Source organism: Hypomesus nipponensis, chromosome 6 (assembly GCF_054491055.1).
Source record: "Hypomesus nipponensis isolate SF chromosome 6, ASM5449105v1, whole genome shotgun sequence".
NCBI classification, from domain to species: Eukaryota; Metazoa; Chordata; class Actinopteri; order Osmeriformes; family Osmeridae; genus Hypomesus; species Hypomesus nipponensis.
In genome coordinates this window covers 10,604,743-10,623,113 of record NC_140366.1, presented here as the reverse complement: position 1 = coordinate 10,623,113, position 18,371 = coordinate 10,604,743, and the positions used below count along the sequence as shown (strand labels likewise).

At 45.9% G+C, this 18,371-nt stretch overlaps 1 protein-coding gene across 3 annotated transcripts; it reads left to right on the top strand.

The window, feature by feature from the left end:
* Positions 1–862: 862 nt before the first annotated feature.
* itpkb (inositol-trisphosphate 3-kinase B) lies at positions 863–17,807 on the top strand. Of its 3 annotated transcripts, none has more exons than XM_084700629.1 (8): positions 863–1,193; positions 3,227–4,725; positions 12,318–12,417; positions 12,755–12,968; positions 13,114–13,318; positions 14,154–14,255; positions 14,712–14,783; positions 15,146–17,807. In XM_084700629.1, exons 2-8 carry the CDS (start codon positions 3,310–3,312, stop codon positions 15,419–15,421), a joined length of 2,385 nt encoding a protein of 794 aa, XP_084556755.1. In that variant the 5' UTR covers positions 863–1,193; positions 3,227–3,309; the 3' UTR covers positions 15,422–17,807. The 3 variants fall into 3 exon arrangements, with proteins under 3 accessions (XP_084556755.1, XP_084556754.1, XP_084556753.1); XM_084700628.1 differs by having other exon boundaries at positions 863–1,432; positions 3,230–4,725; XM_084700627.1 differs by having other exon boundaries at positions 863–1,432.
* Positions 17,808–18,371: the final 564 nt, after the last annotated feature.

Sequence of the window (18,371 nt, the reverse complement as noted above, 5' to 3'; positions counted from 1 at the left end):
TTATATATTTCTTGAACCTCTATTCTTAAACAGAGTTATTTCTATTATTTGACTACAGTATACTTCTATGAATTTATCGTTCTGATTATATATCTATGATTGTGGGACAACACAGAGGCTACTCTATGTTTGATTCAAATTGTAACCCTAAGCCTAATGAGATAACACAGGAAAGAGGTTGCTTAGTCTGAAATTTAACAACACAGATAGTGTGGTCTGAATCTCAAGGGATGGAAAATTCATTTTCATACCATCTCCCCACTTGACTAGGCTCATTCAAATGAGATAGGCCACAAACAGACCAAGAGTTTCCACTCTGGTAAGCCTGTTAGGGTCACTGGCTGGCTGGCAGGCGGACTGGTTGACTGGCTGGCTAACTGGTTAGTTGGTTGACTGATTGGTTGGCTGTTTGGTTGACTGATTGGTCGCCTGATTGGCTGACTGGCTAGCTGTCTGTTTCAGACTATTAACTTGTTGGATTGGCTCACCGACAGTTGTTTGATTGGCTAGCTTGTTTGATTGGCTGACCAGCTGGCCATCTGGCTGACTGTCTGACAGGTTGTTTGGCTGGTTGGCTGGCAGACTGACAGTCTGGCTGACTGGAGCCTACAAATCACAGAAGACATAATTGATTGCTCTTGGAATTCTGATGAAATTAACAACCGGTCTCCAGCAAATACCCATGTTGATAAGAAGGGCAGGGTTCCATTTGGCAAATAAACTTTGTCATTCACAACCACGAAATTGTGTAAACATGATGACATGTGGAAAGCCAACACTCCCCTTGCAAACTGAATGTAGTATATTGCGGTGTGTTGATGTTCCCCGGTGTTTTGCTTTCCGTTCTGGTTTAAATTAAAGTAATGCTTCAACCCATTTTGTATTATTATTACTAGGTGCTGTTATTAGTAGCTTACTTTGTGGAGTGGGGGGATGCTTTGCCATTCAGACAACCTCGCTGACGTTTCTTCTGCGCTGGGTGCGCACTGAGTTTTTCTCTTTCCTGTGAGGCAACTGAGAGAAAAATAGCTTGTTGGTACGCATTGCGAGTCACTGACTGTCTGTACGACGTTCTTCCTGCTTTTAGAACAACACTAAGCAAACACAAATGTTTTACTACGGCGGAGCAAAGTAGCCTACTGTGAAGCTTGCACGATGTGCGGATGACGCCTTCTGGATACACAAAGGACAAGGTTAAACTTAATTTAATTACAGAAAGAGTTCTACCAGTTGCCCTTTTCCGTTCGTGGATAACTTGTTGGTGTGTTAAACTATGTAAAGTCTCAACGATAATTCAAATAAGTTAGAGACGCGCCTGGACTGCTTCAGCTTCTGACGGAATGCCCAAAGTCTTCGAAGCGTGTATTCAGAATCAAACGATAGAATTTGTGATTTTTGCGACGGATGGGTGTCGGTTAACCAACTGACTAAGGTGAGACTCTTATTTTCATTTTCAAACTTAAGTATCATCGTCTTCTTTAGAAAGGCATTGAACTTTCTACAAAGGGACCTAGATTCAAACTATAATAGTCCACTTTTGCCCATGCCCATTCACTATAAATTGTGAATACATTGTGTTGTATGCTGCTGTAGCAAGTGGTAACGTAGACATTTAGCCAACTGATTTAGTTGAAGAAACAAAGCAACATACAGTTAAAAAGACAACGAAACAGGCAGGTGATAATAATAAATACCATTCATTCAAAACTACACTTTTTGAACAATATCTGCAAAATGGTTGTAAACTGTCACATCTGTATCAGGCGATCCGTTTGCCTATGCCACTTCCATCAGCGCTACATCCCGAGTTGATGAAAATTGTTATGACAAACATTGTTACTGATTAATAATGCCGTTTCTTTTGTCCGACGAATTTACCAATCCTAACAACAAGCACTATAACATAGTAAAAAATTGTACTGTGGGCGTGTAGCATATATCCAGAATAGCGAGTTAAACCTCTTGTTTCCTTAATCCTAACATGTGCAGACAACATCATGGGATTTTAAAGATAACAGGAATTCAAACTAATATTAAAGTTTAGCGTACAAGCACCTCCAGGCCAATTGTAAGGCACCCTGTTCACTGTACTATCTGCCCCCCACTGTGCATGTGTGAGTGCATGGATGTGTGTGTGGGGCTAATGCACCTGTTAACTGACACCCCAGTTCTTTTGAAGAGAATTTCCTTGAAGAGAGGAATCCAATTTCCAAACGACTGAAGCTAGACCCAAAGCATTTTTTAAAACTATGTTTGCCTTTAGCCTAATAGTGTTATGTTATGGCATTTCATGCATTTTTTCTACATAGAGCCAACAAGTATAGCCCTGTCTTAGAGAATATGTGGGTCATTGTCAAGAATCCATGTACATAATCAGCCAAATCCTGGTAGAATGTAAAGATTGCATATACAATTCAAAAAGTATGCTCAGTCTGAGCAGTTTCGACTTTGTCTACCATGTTGTCCGATAAGCTATTTTGGAGTTCCTCACCTTCAACCCAGGTTCTCACATCCTTCACCTCAACTAAGTCTCCTCTTTCTTAGAGTATCTAAGAAGATTTCTTATATAGTATAGTCTGTTGTATATCGTTGAATGTTTAGCCTAGTACAATTTGGATAACATGTAGTGTTATAGTGTGATATGTAGTGTATTGTGTAACTGTAGAATTTGTGGATCAGAGCTGATGCTGATTGGCTTCAACGCAGTTGCTCCAACAGTGTTTCTCCAACTAAGGACCTGAACATAAGGTTTGCTTTAGAAACTCTGGAAATTCTTTCTTGTGGAGATTCTTGTTTATTTAGTTCAGTCTTTGGTTTCAGCCTTGACTGTTTAGACTGTCACTAATACAGGGAATGCCACGGTATCAGTCTGATTCGGGAATCAAGGCTAACATTCCAAGACTTGAAACAAAAAATGTTTTTGCCTAACGAGGTAACTAAATTGCGTGGTTTCTTGCTGCATGTTTGTGGATTGCTTTTCCAAACACCAGCAATCCGCAGCCTTGGTCTTGAATTTGACCTTGGTCAGGGATTCTCTCCTGTTGATTTATAGAACAGCCCAAACACGAACAGATACAGCTCTGACCTCTCCCTGGTCTCTCTCTGGTCTCTCTCTGTGATTTCTGTGGTATCTAACTCACTTGTTCTATCCTTTCTGTCAGTGCCTTTCCACCTCTTCCTTCCTGTAAGGGACCTCACCTCAGATCCTTAATGTGTTCCCCCACAGCAGCTGCCATGCTGGGCTCCTGGACCCCCAGACCAGACCAGGACTAGGGCCCTCATGGGCCCCTGCTCAGCCAGCAGGCTACTATGGCAGCGTATGCCCTCAACACTCTAATCATGATGAACACCAACAACCTGAAGAGTGAAAGCTGTCCCCGTTCTGGCCGGCCGATACTGCCGGTGCCCGACCGCTCTACATACTGCCCCTTGCTAGGTGGAGGCCCCTACAGCCCTGCCAGCCTCAGCCCCAGTGGGGGTTCCTTTGTGTTTCCCCCCTCCTCTGGCCCCCCCAGCCCTCGCACCCTTTCACCCACCCCCTCCAGCCCCCGTGCCCGCTCCCCTGGCCGCCGGCCAGACACCCTGGGGGTGATGGTGGGCAACCGTGTGCGTCGGCTGAGCTCTGGAGGAGGAGGGGCAGGGGAGGAGGAGGCTAACGGTGAAGTGCAGGCACGGAGGTCCGTCCAGGCCCTACAGATAAGCCGGCAGCTGCAGAACGTGGAGGTGATAAAGAAGGTGGGTCTATTCGAGGCTCAGATCTCCGGTCTCAGAGCCCAGGTGCAGACTGCAGAGCTGCAACGTAGCCCCAGACCCTCGCGCAGAACTGTCTCCTCCCCCCAAACACTCAGCCCCGCCCTAGGCCCGCCCCAAGCCCCGCCCAGCCCCCAGTCCAGGGACAGCCCATTCCTGGGGATTCCCAATGGGAGGGGGGCATGGAGAGGGGATGAAGGAGACGAGAGCAGCAGGACTAAGCTAAATAGGGAGGCAAGCAGCGAGACTGGAAACAGAACAGGAGGATGTCAGACTGAATGGCTCAGTCCTGCTAGCAGTCACAACAGCCACTCCTCTGTGAGCACAGCACTAACTGGCAGCTCTCTGCCTGGGGGAGAGAACAGGCGGGAGACAGAGGAGAGAGAAGACAGAGGGGAGAGAGAACAACAGCCAGGAGGTCCCCAGACCAAGACGTGTCTAAGAGAGCCAGCAGGAGAAGAGCCAACGGAAACCTACCCGACAGAGTGCACATTGGCCTGGACTGGTGACGAGGGCCGCCTCCTGGAACTGGGGTCTGCCCCCACCCCCAGCCTTTCCACCTTCACACCCAGCCTTCCCACCCCCACCCCCAGCCTCTCCACCACCAACCCCAGCCTCTCCACCCTTACCCCCACCCCCAGCCTCTCCACCCCCATCCCAAGCATTTCCACCCCCACCATTCCCGCCGTTATAGTCACCCTCCACGGTATGGAAGGCCCAGCAGAGGGCCCAGATGCAGGGGGATCTGGCCAGCCTCAGCCCTGCCCCAGCCCCGGCCACTGCCCCAGCCCCGGTCCCAACCCAAGCCCTGGCCACAGCCCCCGCTCCATTCGCTCCCTCAGGAAGCTCTCCTCCTCCTCAGCCTCCTCCACTGGTTTCTCCTCGTCCTGGGAGGAATCAGAAGATGACATTTCCAGTGACCCGGAGAGGACTGAGGGACTCGTGCCTGCCCTGCTCAACACTCAGCAAAGAGCTGTGAGTACACACCCCACTGTCCACTCTGAAACCTTACACTTCACAACACACTACACGAAACGGCACAACATTACATGACATTACCCTAATCTACAATATACCATACTCCATTACATTACACTACACCACAACACACCACACTACACAACACAACACCCTAGAAGAGTACACTACACTGTTGCAACACTACTAGACTTGCCATCTAGGAAGCCCCACTAAGAGGCTCCTGGCTCTTTGTTGCTCAGCACTTTTGTGTCCTTCTCCATGAGTAACTGTTGACATTCTCTCTAACAAAGCTGCTTGTGTATCCCATCGCCAGTCTCACAGTTGTAAACACGCATGCACTTGCACACACACACACACACACACAAACAGATATCGACAGACTAATTGACTTATGCATAGCATCACCCACAAGCATGCAGACACAGGCATAGCTTCACACATGTACTCCAACACTTAAACCATGGTGCCACTGTCAGTTGTTCAAAGAACAGAAGGGGTTTGTAAAGACAGGGGGATCTGTTTACAAATGAGAGAATTCTGTTTTAGAGAAAAACTAATTTGTTAGAGAAACAAATGAATCTCTACTAATAATATACTGTATATATCAACCAACCCAGAATAACTCTACATTTGCAACATTAAGTATCCGTTCTGTGTCCATTCTGAAGCTTTGGACTACAGAACATAACATTTTTTAGTCTTGATTTAACTTTGTATTCATATAAAGGAGCTTTGTGTGTGGTGGTTGTGTCTGTCACTACTAGGCATGAAACATACGGAACATCACTAGCTAAATGTTTCTTTAACATACTGTAAGTTGTGCGCTTGTGCACTTGTGTGTGGTACTAACTAAGCCTTGGTTTTGGACACACGTTTATCAATCAACCTACTAACTCAGTGCTGTGATGGCACCAGTGTCAAATGCAAATGTTGACTATCTAGACCTAGCTAGTCGATTGTTGTGATGCTCATCCAGACCTAGCTAGTCGATCCATTATGCTCACACAGACCTACCAAGCTAATCAATTTGATGATTATTGAGACCTAGCTAGCCAATCAATGTGCTCATGCAGACCAAGTAAGCCAATCGATGTGATGCACCAACAGACCAAGCGATTCATTTGATGCTCACCCAGACCTTGGTACTCCATCTATGTGTAGCACCCCTGCTCCCCAGGAGACAGCAGGTGGAGGAGGGGTCTCAGAGAGGGAGACTCCATTAACACTATCACCAAACGCTCCCTGGCTGTCCCATTGAGGTGTTGCCTGCTCTTAAACACATGGCACGAGTCACACATTGATACATGAAAACAGTATAGTGCTGAAATATTTGACATTTCTTCAAGAAAACCAATGTAGCCTAGACGACTAGAGAACTAAAGTACTTGACAAGCCTTCTCTTCACCCTTCAGAGGCATGCCATTTGAACCCTTGCTGTTCTGCAAAATATGCAAGGATACATACGCACACACACACGCACACACACACACACACACACACACACACATACACACACAAACATATACATCCAGTACAAATCCCACATACACACTCACACATTCTTTTCACACACTCAGACAGTGTTGGGTCACGCTTAGCTGTGTAAAGATCTGTTGCTGCAGAGCAATGGAAAATCTAACCCCACCACTGTAGCCTGTTGCCTAGGAACAGCCTGACGTCAAACTAGGCATGTTTCAAACAGCTGGGGTTTGCAGGGTGTGTGTGTGTGTGTGTAAGGAGAACACGGAGGGCCTCGCTTTCTTGTGCATGAGACAGGAAGTGTAACATTTTTCATTTCCCCTCCCCTTTTGTTTGTCTAAATGTGCGTGTGCGTGCGTGTATGTGTGCGAGAGGCAGGCCCAAGCTGGGTGCAGGGAGCCTATTTTGCTTGGTTAGCCACTGAGGGGAAAGCACCAATGAACTCCTCCCCCTTCTCTCTCTCTCTCTCTCTCTCTCTCTCTCTCTCTCTCTCTCTCTCTCTCTCTCTCTTTCTCTCTTGTGACCTCTCTATCTTCTTCTCTCTCTCCTCTCTCTTTCTCCCTCTGTCTCTTGCCTTAAAGGGACTAGCTAGAATAGACCTTTGTGTGTTTACTGGTCTTGACAAGGTGCTAGAAGCCTTGTATTTATACTTGGGCTGATTAAAGTTCCTGTTAATTTACATGTAGCTGAAGGTTTTGAGCTATGAAGACAATGAACAATTAAGTAAAGGGTTGGAATATGTTTCTTCTGTGGTGTGCCAGTCTCTTATCTTCTTAGTATATCATTTTTTAAATGTACGCACTGACCGAAGATGATCAAATATTTTTTTAGTTGACTAAGCACAAGGTATCTCCTGTATTCATCTAAAAACAGGAGCTTGCATATGCATGTGTATTTATGGTAGTAATGGCAGCTGGCTTCTAAAGAATTCTCTATTCAGAATCTACTCTGATGACTAGAGCATGAAATAATACAACATAATAGTAAACAGTAATAGTGCTGAATTGGAGAGGATGGGACTGGGCAAAATAAATAAGACAGGACAGAAAATAATATTGTATCAAATATAATATAATAAGATGGGATAATGTAGTTGTCCAACCTCCATACAACCTCTGACCTGGGACCACAGACTCAGGTCAAGGGTCAGGGGACAGGGCTGGGATTGTTATCAATGTCCCACATGATAAAGAAGCACACAGAACCACACTCTCCACACACTCCTTCACATGGGCCAGTGGAAACTCTCTGCTATCGTCAGAAGATCTTTGTCCTTCTTTCAGTCTACGTTTCTTTTTTTCTTTTCTTTTTAAAATTCTTTTTCAAGAGTGCAGATGTGGAAAATACTGTGGCCGAGCCCCTGTGTCTTCCTGCAGCTCAGCGAGGGTTCAAACCCACTTCCTCCCCCTTAGTTCAGAGTGGAAACTTTAACAACATCAGTAAGGTGGAGGTGTGGTTGAGAAAGAGAGAGAGATAGAGAGAGATAGAGAGAGACATACTTTTAATTTTATTTACAGTAATAGACAGAGATCATCAACATGCATACACATACACACACACATACACACAACAACACACACACACACACACACACACACACAGTGGCATCCTTTTCCTCTCTGATGCTAGATATAGCTGCTGGGCTGTATCAGAACAATAGCACAATGTAGCCTGTCCGCCTGGCCTGGAAGAGATATGATGCTGACACGGACACACACACACACACGCACACACACACACAGCTAACATACTACACAGTATAACACAAACAATGGCAAAATTAAGAGAATACAAACTCATCATAGAGAGCAAGGAAAGATAGCTGCATTGTATGTGTGTGTGTGTGTGTGTGTGTGTGTGTGTGTGTGTGTGTGTGTGTGTGTGTGTGTGTGTGTGTGTGTGTGTGTGTGTGTGAGAAGACATGTGATTCTCATACAGCCGTGTAATTCAGTGAGTTAGGACAGAGGAGTGAGAACCGCTGTAGGTTCCTGTGACCCAGACGTCATGTGATGGGACCACAGCCCTGACAGATACCAGCCTCTTAAAACCTAATGAATAACAAACAACACTCACTCTGGACACCAAAAACTCTCACACACACAGTGACATGAAAAAACATTTTGCATTTTGTGAGAAAATACCCAAAATGCACTGTGGTGGAGACGGTAGTAGGAAAGTCTTGTGGTTTCAGATAGTGTGTGTTTTAGTGTCAGTGAGAGTGTGTGCGCACGTACTATAGGCAAGTGTGAAACTGGTATTTAGACTTACTATGAACATAGTGTTGACTGGCTTTAAGTGGCATCATGGTTTAAACCATTAAGTGGTTTCCCAGTTCTGAAGCACTGTGTAAGGTTACACAATAAACTAGAGGGCAGACAGACCTAGGCAGACAGGCAAATGGGCAGACACAGGCAGACAGGCAGACAGGCAGACAGACAGTGCTAGCAATCATATTACAATAAACCTAAGCAGAGTACTAGGCAAGAGTCATAGTCATGCAAATACTGCTTCTCCTTATGGAAATACATGATGTTAAGCTAGGTAAACAAAAACCTGCCATGTTGGCGTTGAGTTGCAGCTACTGGAATTGTGCAAGTCAGTGTGTGCGGGTGTGTGTGTGTGTGTGTGGAAGGAGGAGGGTGGCACTGTCATCAGAGACACTGTTTACTTTAAAAGTTCATGGATGTAGTGACAATTAAAACAATCAGAAGAAACGCAATGTTAACCAACCCCTATATGTATTCAATTGTGTTTATCTAGTGTCTATTACATAACTTCTTCTGTCTGTCTGTTCCTCTGCCTGTGTCCATGCCTGTCTATGCATCTAATGGCCTCTCTGGATGTATTTCAGCTTGCCTCCTGTCTATTTGTTTGTCTGTGTATCCATCTGACTGTCAATCTGCCTGCCTGTCTGACCATCTTATTTGTCCTCTGTCTTGGTCCACCAGATCATTTGCATGGCCCTGATTTTGTTGTCCAGTCTTTGTCAAACAAATGAGCATGTGGTGTTTGGCCTGCCTTCTGTGTGAACCCGACTGTCTGACTCTGAACCCTTAGCCCTCCTCTCCCTGTCTACCTATGTGCTCCACAGGAGAGGAGAGAGGGAGTCGATAGGACCTGACTAGACAGGGGTGGAGGTAGAAAGCTAGGGATCTGGATCCACCTTGTTTTGACCAGCTCCAATCTTAGTGTAGAGCAGGCCAGCCTGGCCAAGCATGGCCTTCCTGTTTTCCAGAATGTGGGCTTTGCTAGTCCCTGCATTGGCCTTCATCAGCACATCTACCATCTTCTTCCTCAGAGCAACCAAGGTACTGTAACAGCTCTGCTCTGTCATAGAAATAGTATTAGAGATACATTGTAGAATGGTCTTAGAGATAGAGTTGAAAAATACCATTAGAGATACCATTAGTAGTAACAGATGCCATTAAATATAGCCTACCAGTAGAGGAGGCAGTAGAGATAGCATTAGACATACCATTAGAGATTGAATTGGATTTTCGAGATTGAGATCAATCAGTGACTATTTATGATAAAATACTGTATAAAAGCGTTGAGGATGTTTATAATAAACTACCTGGTGAGGATGATGATGATGATGATGTAGTACATGGGACTGTAGCTCAGTGCGAGAGCTTAGCATGTATGAAGCACTGAGATCAATCCTCTGCTTGTCCACTGATAAAGGAATGTCCTGTCGCCAACCTCTGTAGAGTTCCTGTCCTCCTGCCTCTTCCCGTCTCTACTCTTCTGTTTCCATCCTCTTTCTGTCTTTCCTGATGCCTCCTACAACTGGCAGGTTGAGCTGCATTTCCTCCCTCACACAAACACACACCTACCTCGGCGCCTTCACCGTCAGCCGACATTGGTGTCCCATCACCGGGTGTGTGCATTTGTGTGTGCCAGTGTTTCCTCTGGGATTTTTTTTAGTAGTGGGGGCTAGTCTGTCTGAACCCCCCCCTAACCCTAACCCCCCCACCGCCGAAACAGAGTGCTAACCCTATATTTCGGAGCAGGTTAATGTAATAGTCTATAGCTAATGTAATATTGCACATATTTTTTTCAGGCTTAAATTAACTGACAACATAAGTTATACGACTTAGTGCTACAGTTCTCAAGGACGCACACACGCAAACTCAACTGCGCTGTGAAGCGCGTGTCCGTGCTATCCTCTGATATGCTTTCTAACAATCACTGCTGATTGACGGCCTAAATTTTTCTACAGCCCTATTTCTGATACCGTGGCGGCAGAAATGTAGCCGTGGTGGGCCGCCACGGAAAAATCAGCATCGCGGAAACACTGGTGTGTGCATTTGTAGGTGCATTTGTGTGTGTGGGTGTGTGTAGTGTGTGTTACTGATGGGGTTTTAAGCGCTCGCAGCCCAAGACCCAGCTCCTCCATCTGACAGCCTCTGTCTCACATCAGCTACCCTGATATACGCCAGACACACACACACTTACACACCCTCAAACCCTTTCCTTTCCTATAAACCATTACATGTGAATAGAGAGAAGATGTCACTAAATGTTATGGAGCTGAAGATGAATGGAGGGCGGGTTCACAGGAAGTTCTGGAATTCCGAACGTCTCTAGAACTTAGAACTGCTCCACCGTGGAACTCAGAACATCTCTCTCTCTCTCTCTGTCTCTCTCTCTCTCTCTCTCTCTCTCTCTCTCTCTCTCTCTCTCTCTCTCTCTCTCTCTCTCTCTCTCTTTCTATGTCTTGATTCCTTCTCCCCTGTCTTTCTAAGTGTCTCTTTCTGTATCTCTCTTTCTGTCTCTCACCATTAGTGGAGAATCACCAGCATGCAATCAAGCATGAGTGGATCACACTGTCTCTTGAAGCTGTGTGTGTGTACAGTATGTGTTCAGTGTGTGCACGCATGCATGTGTGTGTATAATCTGAGGGGAAGTTCTGGGTGACCCTAAGAGACATTGAGTTTCCACCATGATTCCTGGGGATGCAGGGGAAAGACCCTTAGTGTATGTGTGTTTGTGTGTGTGCAATTATGTCTCTATACTGGAGCATCTTTCGGCATCTCTGCCTTCCTCCTTTGCTTTAGCTAAATGTTGTTAATCACAGCTATCCTTTAACCAAATGTAGTCAATCCTAAACCCCTGGCTAAACCTAACCCCAGAACATAAATCCTAACCTTCTGTTGGGTTAGCCTAACCAGGCTAACCCAACAGAAACAGTAGTATTTGTAACTATAACCCAACTCAAATAGAAACTGTCATGAGTTATAAGTCCAAGCTTATTTCGCTGGAAAGATTTTCTATTTTCATTTTCCTGTCCTTCTTACTTCCCTCATTCTCCTCCTACCATCTCCCCCTCCATCTCCCCTCCTACCATATCCCCCTCCCTGTCTCCTCCCATACAGCTCCTCTCCTGCCCAGACATGCTCATATTCCTGAGGTAGATAACACTGAAACCTCCATGTAGGGAGGACAGCTCAGAGAAAATCCTTAAAAGTCGCTCTGTGGTTGAAGGGAAATGACGAAGGCCGAATGAGGAAGAGTGCAAGGGATTTCCCGGCTACGCTTGAGTTCTCTCAAGGCTAATCTTATTATTATTACTGAGAGGGCCTCTTAAAATTAGTCACAGGCACCGTTCACTCTTGTGTTTGCCAAAACAGCAGTGTGTGTGTGCATGGGTGTCGTGTGTGTGTGTGTGTGTGAGGGAGACCCATAGTTCATGTTGTGCCATGGCCTAGAACAGCGAGAGCCCACTGATAGCACAGTGTGTTCAAAGTGTGGCTGTGTGTGTGTGTGTGTGTGTGTGTGTGTGTATGGGTTTGTGTGTGAAGGTTTTCCTGGCCGCCGGGGGGAAGCCCTTGTTCCCCCTGGAGAAAGCAGTGGAGAATGTTCAGGCTTTGCCAGAAGGAAAGATTAAAGAGCTCTCTTTCTGTTTCTCTCTTTCTCTTTCTCTTCCTCTTTTTATCTCACTCTCTGTTGAATAGACAAAAAAGTTTATAGTTTAACTGGAAATGTGAACTCATTGCTCCAACAATGAAACAAGTCTTTGCACACATAAACAGGTGAAAGGTGATGGTGAATAATCCCAAAGCATTATTTATGGTTTAAATGTTGAGGCGTGTGTGTGTCCACAGCACAAGTCATGGAAGAAGATCAAAAACATGGTCCACTGGTCCCCCTTTGTAATGTCATTCAAGAAGAAGTATCCATGGATACAGCTTGCAGGGCATGCAGGTATTACCTTTGAAGGACTGCTCTTTGGTTGGATGCATTTATTGTTTATTGTTGGAAAAAAACACGAAGACTTTAACTTAAGATTTTGTTTTTCAAATGATGCATGCAGCCTAAAGTTATGCTCTAACAATCATCTGTTGCACTTGTTTTATCTGTATGCAAATGTATATAATAATGACAAAATCCGAGAGTTACAGTTGTGGTTCGGGTTGTCTGCCAATTTTCAAGAATGACCTAAATCTGGGGATTCTCTGGTTCCATTCCAGAATGTTCTAAACCTGACAGTTAGGATAGGGGAGAGTCTGTCGTTTTCAGCAGCCTCCTGGTTTCCCTTCAGGCAGTTTCAAGGCGGGGGCTAACGGGCGTATCCTGAAGAAGCACTGTGACTGCGAGCAGCGCTGCCTGGACTGGCTCATGAGGGACGTGCTGCGGCCGTACATCCCGGCCTATCACGGGGACGTGGAGAAGGACGGGGAGAAGTACAACCAGATGGACGACCTGCTGGCTGAGTTCGACCTGCCCTGTGTCATGGACTGTAAGATGGGAGTCAGGTGAGCAGCAGCACCCTCTTTTTTCTTCACTCTCCTTTTGTCCTGTGTGTGCGTGCGTGCGTCCGTGACGCGCGTCTGGTGTTGTGTTCGCACACGTCTAAGTGTCTTTGAAACGTGTGAAGAGCCGCGGTGCCTCTCCCATCAGGACGTACCTGGAGGAGGAGCTAACGAAGGCCCGGAAGAAGCCCAGCCTGAGGGAGGACATGTACGCCAAGATGGTGGAGGTGGACCCCGAGGCCCCCACCCCGGAGGAGCGCCAGCAGCAGGCCGTCACCAAGCCCAGGTACATGCAGTGGAGAGAGACCATCTCCTCCACTGCCACGCTGGGCTTCAGGATCGAGGGCATCAAGGTGAGGGTGTGTGTGTGTGTGTGTGTGTTTGTCTGTGTGTGGGTGTGTGTATGTGTTACGGTGTGCATGTGTGTGATGGAAAGGTAAGAGGGGAGACCCCCGTCTCTGTACGCATTGTATGTTCTTCGCACGTGTGTGTCTAGGTGTGTGCGCTTGTGTGCTTGTGTTTGAATGCGTCTCTGTGTGTGTTTCTGTCATCCCTGACGTCTGTGTGTGGCACCTCTATAGCCAATAACATCAGGTCCCGACGTGGCTACAATAATCGTGCACACAGGTCCTGTCTTTCTTTGCACCCCCGCCTTTTTCTCCCTTCCTTCCTCCATCCCTCTCTCTCTTTCTTTGTCCTTCTGCCCCACTCCCCCTGTACACGCACACACACACACACCCACATGCACACACAGTGTGACAGGAATAGATTCAAGACAGCAGTAGCAACAACAGGGTCAGCTTGAGGCAGATGACCACATTTGGAGACTGTCAGAGGAGAACCCAATCTTCTGTTCCCCCGGTTGTGGGATTAACCTTGTTTAGCCCTGACAAGACCAGTTCTACTGTCCTGGGGAAAACCATGTTGGGCATGTAGGAGGTGGAGGAGGAGAGGGAGGGGGTGGCCTGGGGGCAGGAGAAGCAGAGGGTGGCAGAGGAGATGGCAGGAGGAGGAGAAGTGGAGGTAGCAGTGAAGCATGTGGAGCTTGCAGTTTCCCCTCGTTCTCCCTCTCCTGGAAAAGGCCATAGAAGACTCAGATGGCTGACCGAGACTCACACACGCACACACACTCTCAGAGTTTAGACCGTTGACTGAACGTGGCCTGTGTTGTTGTCGTCTTTTGATCAGAAGGAGGACGGAACTGTGAACAGAGACTTTAAGAAGACCAGGACTAGAGAGCAGGTCACAGGGGCCTTTCAGGACTTTGTGAAAGGAAACCATAACATCCTGGTAAGTGTGTGTGTGTGTGTGTGTGTGTGTGTGTGTGTGTGTGTGTGTGTGTGTGTGTGTGTGTGTGTGTGTGTGTGTGTGTGTGTGTGTGTGTGTGTGTGTGTGTGTGTGTGTGTGTGTGTGAAGACTCCCTATGAGTCGGGGCTCAGAGGACTTCCCCAGGAAGTGAGGTCACAGGGTAGGCGGGGATAATCTCTGGGGGGTTCTAAAAACAGAACTGTGAAACAAAATTTACACTCCATTCAACAGCCTGCAGTGTGTTTATCTTCTTTCAAAAAGTCCAAGGGTTGACACACACACTCCAATTAGTTAGATTATTTTTCATATGTATCTCAGGGGAAACATTGAATGTGTCAATTGTCTTTTGCGATAATAACATTCTTGAACTGGACCCAGCTGCTGACTTGGCTCAGTGGTTGTGAATGGCTGAAATGGCTTCTTGTTTGTGTTCTGTAGATGTGCTATCTGGACAGACTGAAGGAAATCAGGGATACGCTGGAGATATCTCCCTTCTTCAAAACTCATGAGGTGAAAACTGCTCTCTTTCTCCTTGTTTCTCTTTCTCTCTCAGTTGAGAGTTGAGCCAGAAAACACAATACTCTCGCACACATAAACACACACTCAGACCCTCATACACACCAAGCCCGCACAGGATGTTGGTTTTCCAAACAGGAAATGAGGTTAGGCCCCTGGAAGTTATGTGGTCAGACAGAAGAGTGTCTGGAGTGTGAGTACCTTGGTGGAGTCAGACAATAGAAGAGATTAACCCCTCGCACGCTACAATTGAAGTGAATGTACTGACAGAAATACTTCTCCTCTTCCTCTCTGCTCCTCTCATTTCCTCACCTCTCTTCTCTTTGCCTCTGTTCTCTCCTTCTCTCCCCTCCCAGGTGATTGGCAGCTCTCTGCTGTTCGTCCATGATCATCGTGAGCAGGCCAAGGTGTGGATGATTGACTTTGGAAAGACGACTCCCCTGGCAGACGGCCAGGAGCTGAGCCATAGGGCCACCTGGGCAGAGGGGAACCGCGAGGACGGCTACCTGTATGGCCTCGACAACCTCACAGACATCATCACCTCCATGGTCACCAACTCTGAGAACAGGGCTGTGTCTAATTCCCTCACCCCTCCACATGAGGATGCCCTGACCCCTGACCTCTCCACATGAGAATATCCTGACCCCTCCACATGAGAATATCCTGACCCCTGACCTCTCTGAAATCAGGATAACCCTTTTCCCTCCCTATGATGGTAACAATGACCCCTGACCCCTCCACACAAGGACATCCTAACCCCAAACTTCCAACACCATTATTTACCCTTCTAACCCCCTTCTGCCCATCGACTAGAGACCCCCTTTATCCCTCCCCTTCTGTCTTTCATGTTCTCCACCCCTCCATCCTCACCATGAAGACAGACTGATAGTCCCCAGTGATGACTGAGGTGTCACATGGTCACTCGTGTGCGTTAACATGTAGATTCTGTACATACAGCTGTACAGTAACTGTGATGCTATTGGTCCAGAATGTAGCCGAAAGGTTCCTTAGTGTGTGGCTACAGGTTCCTTAGCCTATGGGATGATCTTATTGGTCCAATTATATTGGACCTTTGCTTATAGACCCTTCTCTGCAACCGGTTTTAACACTTTCTGGAGATTGTAGTCTATTGTTTTTATTATGTAGGGGACTCGTTCATGTAAATGTAGTCTTAGCTAACATTTTTGAACACGTAGCTCTGTCAACGTTGTGACATGATAATGTTTATATGAGCTGCAACAATGACTAAGGTGCTTGACCTTGAATGAACGGGCAAACAACTGAAGGCCCGTGGGATTGGATTCAGCTGTCTGTCGATTCTTACCTTTACAAAACAGAAATGAAATGTTTGAAATGTTATAGCCTAGATCAAATGTCCTTTAATCACCATTCATGCATTCCTTTCTATTTGTGTTGAATTATACCTTTGTAGAAGATTAGAGTTGAGACAGTATGCGGATGCTATCGTGTATCAATCCCAGTGCCTTAGTGATGTACAAACGGATCCAAGTGCCTTTCACACCACCCGACAATGGAAGAAGCCTTAAATTAACAAGATTTGGAGGGGAGGCACTGCATTTCCAGCACAAAGGTCTTCAGTGTGAAGTAATTTCAGTCAAAGGTGACCTAGTGTGTCTGGAAAAACCTTCACCCTAACACTGGTTTAGCACCTCAGAATCTGAATACTGGGTTATAACCGGAACTTTGGGTTGAGACTATAGAACTGAAGCGCTGGGCTATGACCCCTCAAAAGCACACCACTGGGTCGTGACCTCAGCACCATAACAGCAGGTTTCACTGTCTGGTTTAGAAGTTAGGACCATAGCTCTGGCAATAGTGATTGGTTTCTCTCTGTCATGATGCAAACACAACCCCTCAGACTGACTGCTGTTGTGTAACACACCTCGGGGGTGTTAACAATATTGATAGTGTCGCTGTGACAGCACACCATTGTGATCCTTCTGACCTGCTCAGCTTCGTGTTGTCAGGCTCCATTAGATGATTGGCTGTTTGCATGAACATTTGACTTTCAAATGCACCAATCGTGCATCCTGACCAAGCATCCTGACCACGCTAGCCAAACTGAAGCAGCCTGACTCAGGTTTTTCAGCTGCTTGTTTAGATCAGCCTGACCAATGAGGGGACCAAGCCTAGATTTAACCAATGAAACATGGTGGTGGAGAATATCTCTTAGTTCTTAGGAAACAAGCCACAGATGAGCCAAGTTAACTTGGACCAAACAGTACTTCTTCAAAGATGCTCCTCCTGGTATACCATAATAGCTATTTAGTCATTCAACACTTCAACAATCTCAGTCAGAGGAAATGAGAGAGAGATGTGGGACTATGTGGAGTGTGTTTAGGGTAGCAAACTAAACTCCCAAACGGTTCACTTCTCAAAACACTCATAAGGTCTCCTTCTAAGAGTAAGTGAACCGGTACCAGCATCCTGGACCAACTGCCCCAGAACCCTCAGTATTCTAGATTCACTAACCCCAGTACCTTCAGTGTTCTAGAGTCACAAATTCCAGTACCATCAGCATTCTAGAGTCACTAGCCCCAGAACCGTCAGCATGCTGTCTCAAGAGTTCCACTTGTGGAATGCCTATATCTTCACATTGTAGAACATCATAACAGCCTAGCTAAATAGAGCATTCTTCATCATTTATCCTTGATAAGAGTTTGAGTTTTAGTATTAGTTTTCAACTGCGACAGGTCAATGTTACTGAAGTACGGCTTGTGTGAACAGGTTGTGGTGAGAACTGGGAGTGGTCTGCCCTCTGCTGGCTCTGAGTGGTGTTACTTAAAAGACCTGACAAGGGTTTGTTTCCACAGTTTTGCATTTTAATTAAAGTCTTAACTTCATCCATTCTTTTCAGAATTAATTTAGAGATGTTTGTCAATTTTATTTTAGAGAGTACAGTTTTTGAACACTCCCTTCAAAGTATCTTAGGTTGATGATATACTTGTGTACCATATTTATTTCTATGTGACTTTTGCACATAAACACTAAATGTAGCCACGTGTTTCTTAGTTTTTGTGTTTGCTTCTTTGTTAATATGACTGAAATGTATATTTGTTTATTCTAACCATGGCCCACTTGACCTTTCACATATCAACAAGAAAAAGTCATTGATGTCACACCTATTCAGTTTATGAGCTAGTTCCATAGCTAGCTAGTTAGCTATCCTCACTCTGTCTGCCAGAGAAGCTCTAGCTCTGGGTGCAATGTGACAGATCAAACACGTACCTACATGCCAAGCAGAGCTAGTAATAGAATGTAAATTCTCTATAAACACTTTATTTATTAATATATTGCTCTGATGGCAGGTAGCTGGGTGTTCTGATGTACAATGTACAATCAGAAATGACTAGGTGGGGTTACACCAACCACTCACCTGTGATTGGTTAGCATGAAGAAAGCTACATCCATGATCACAGCAGGCAGAGATGAACACAGAAGCAGTTGTCCAGGAGTATCTATTGTATCATTTGGATTGTATCTAACCACAAACCTGTTATGCCTCAGCCCTACAGATCAGGGGAGAAGTGTTTACATTCCTGTGTTTGTGTCACACCTACA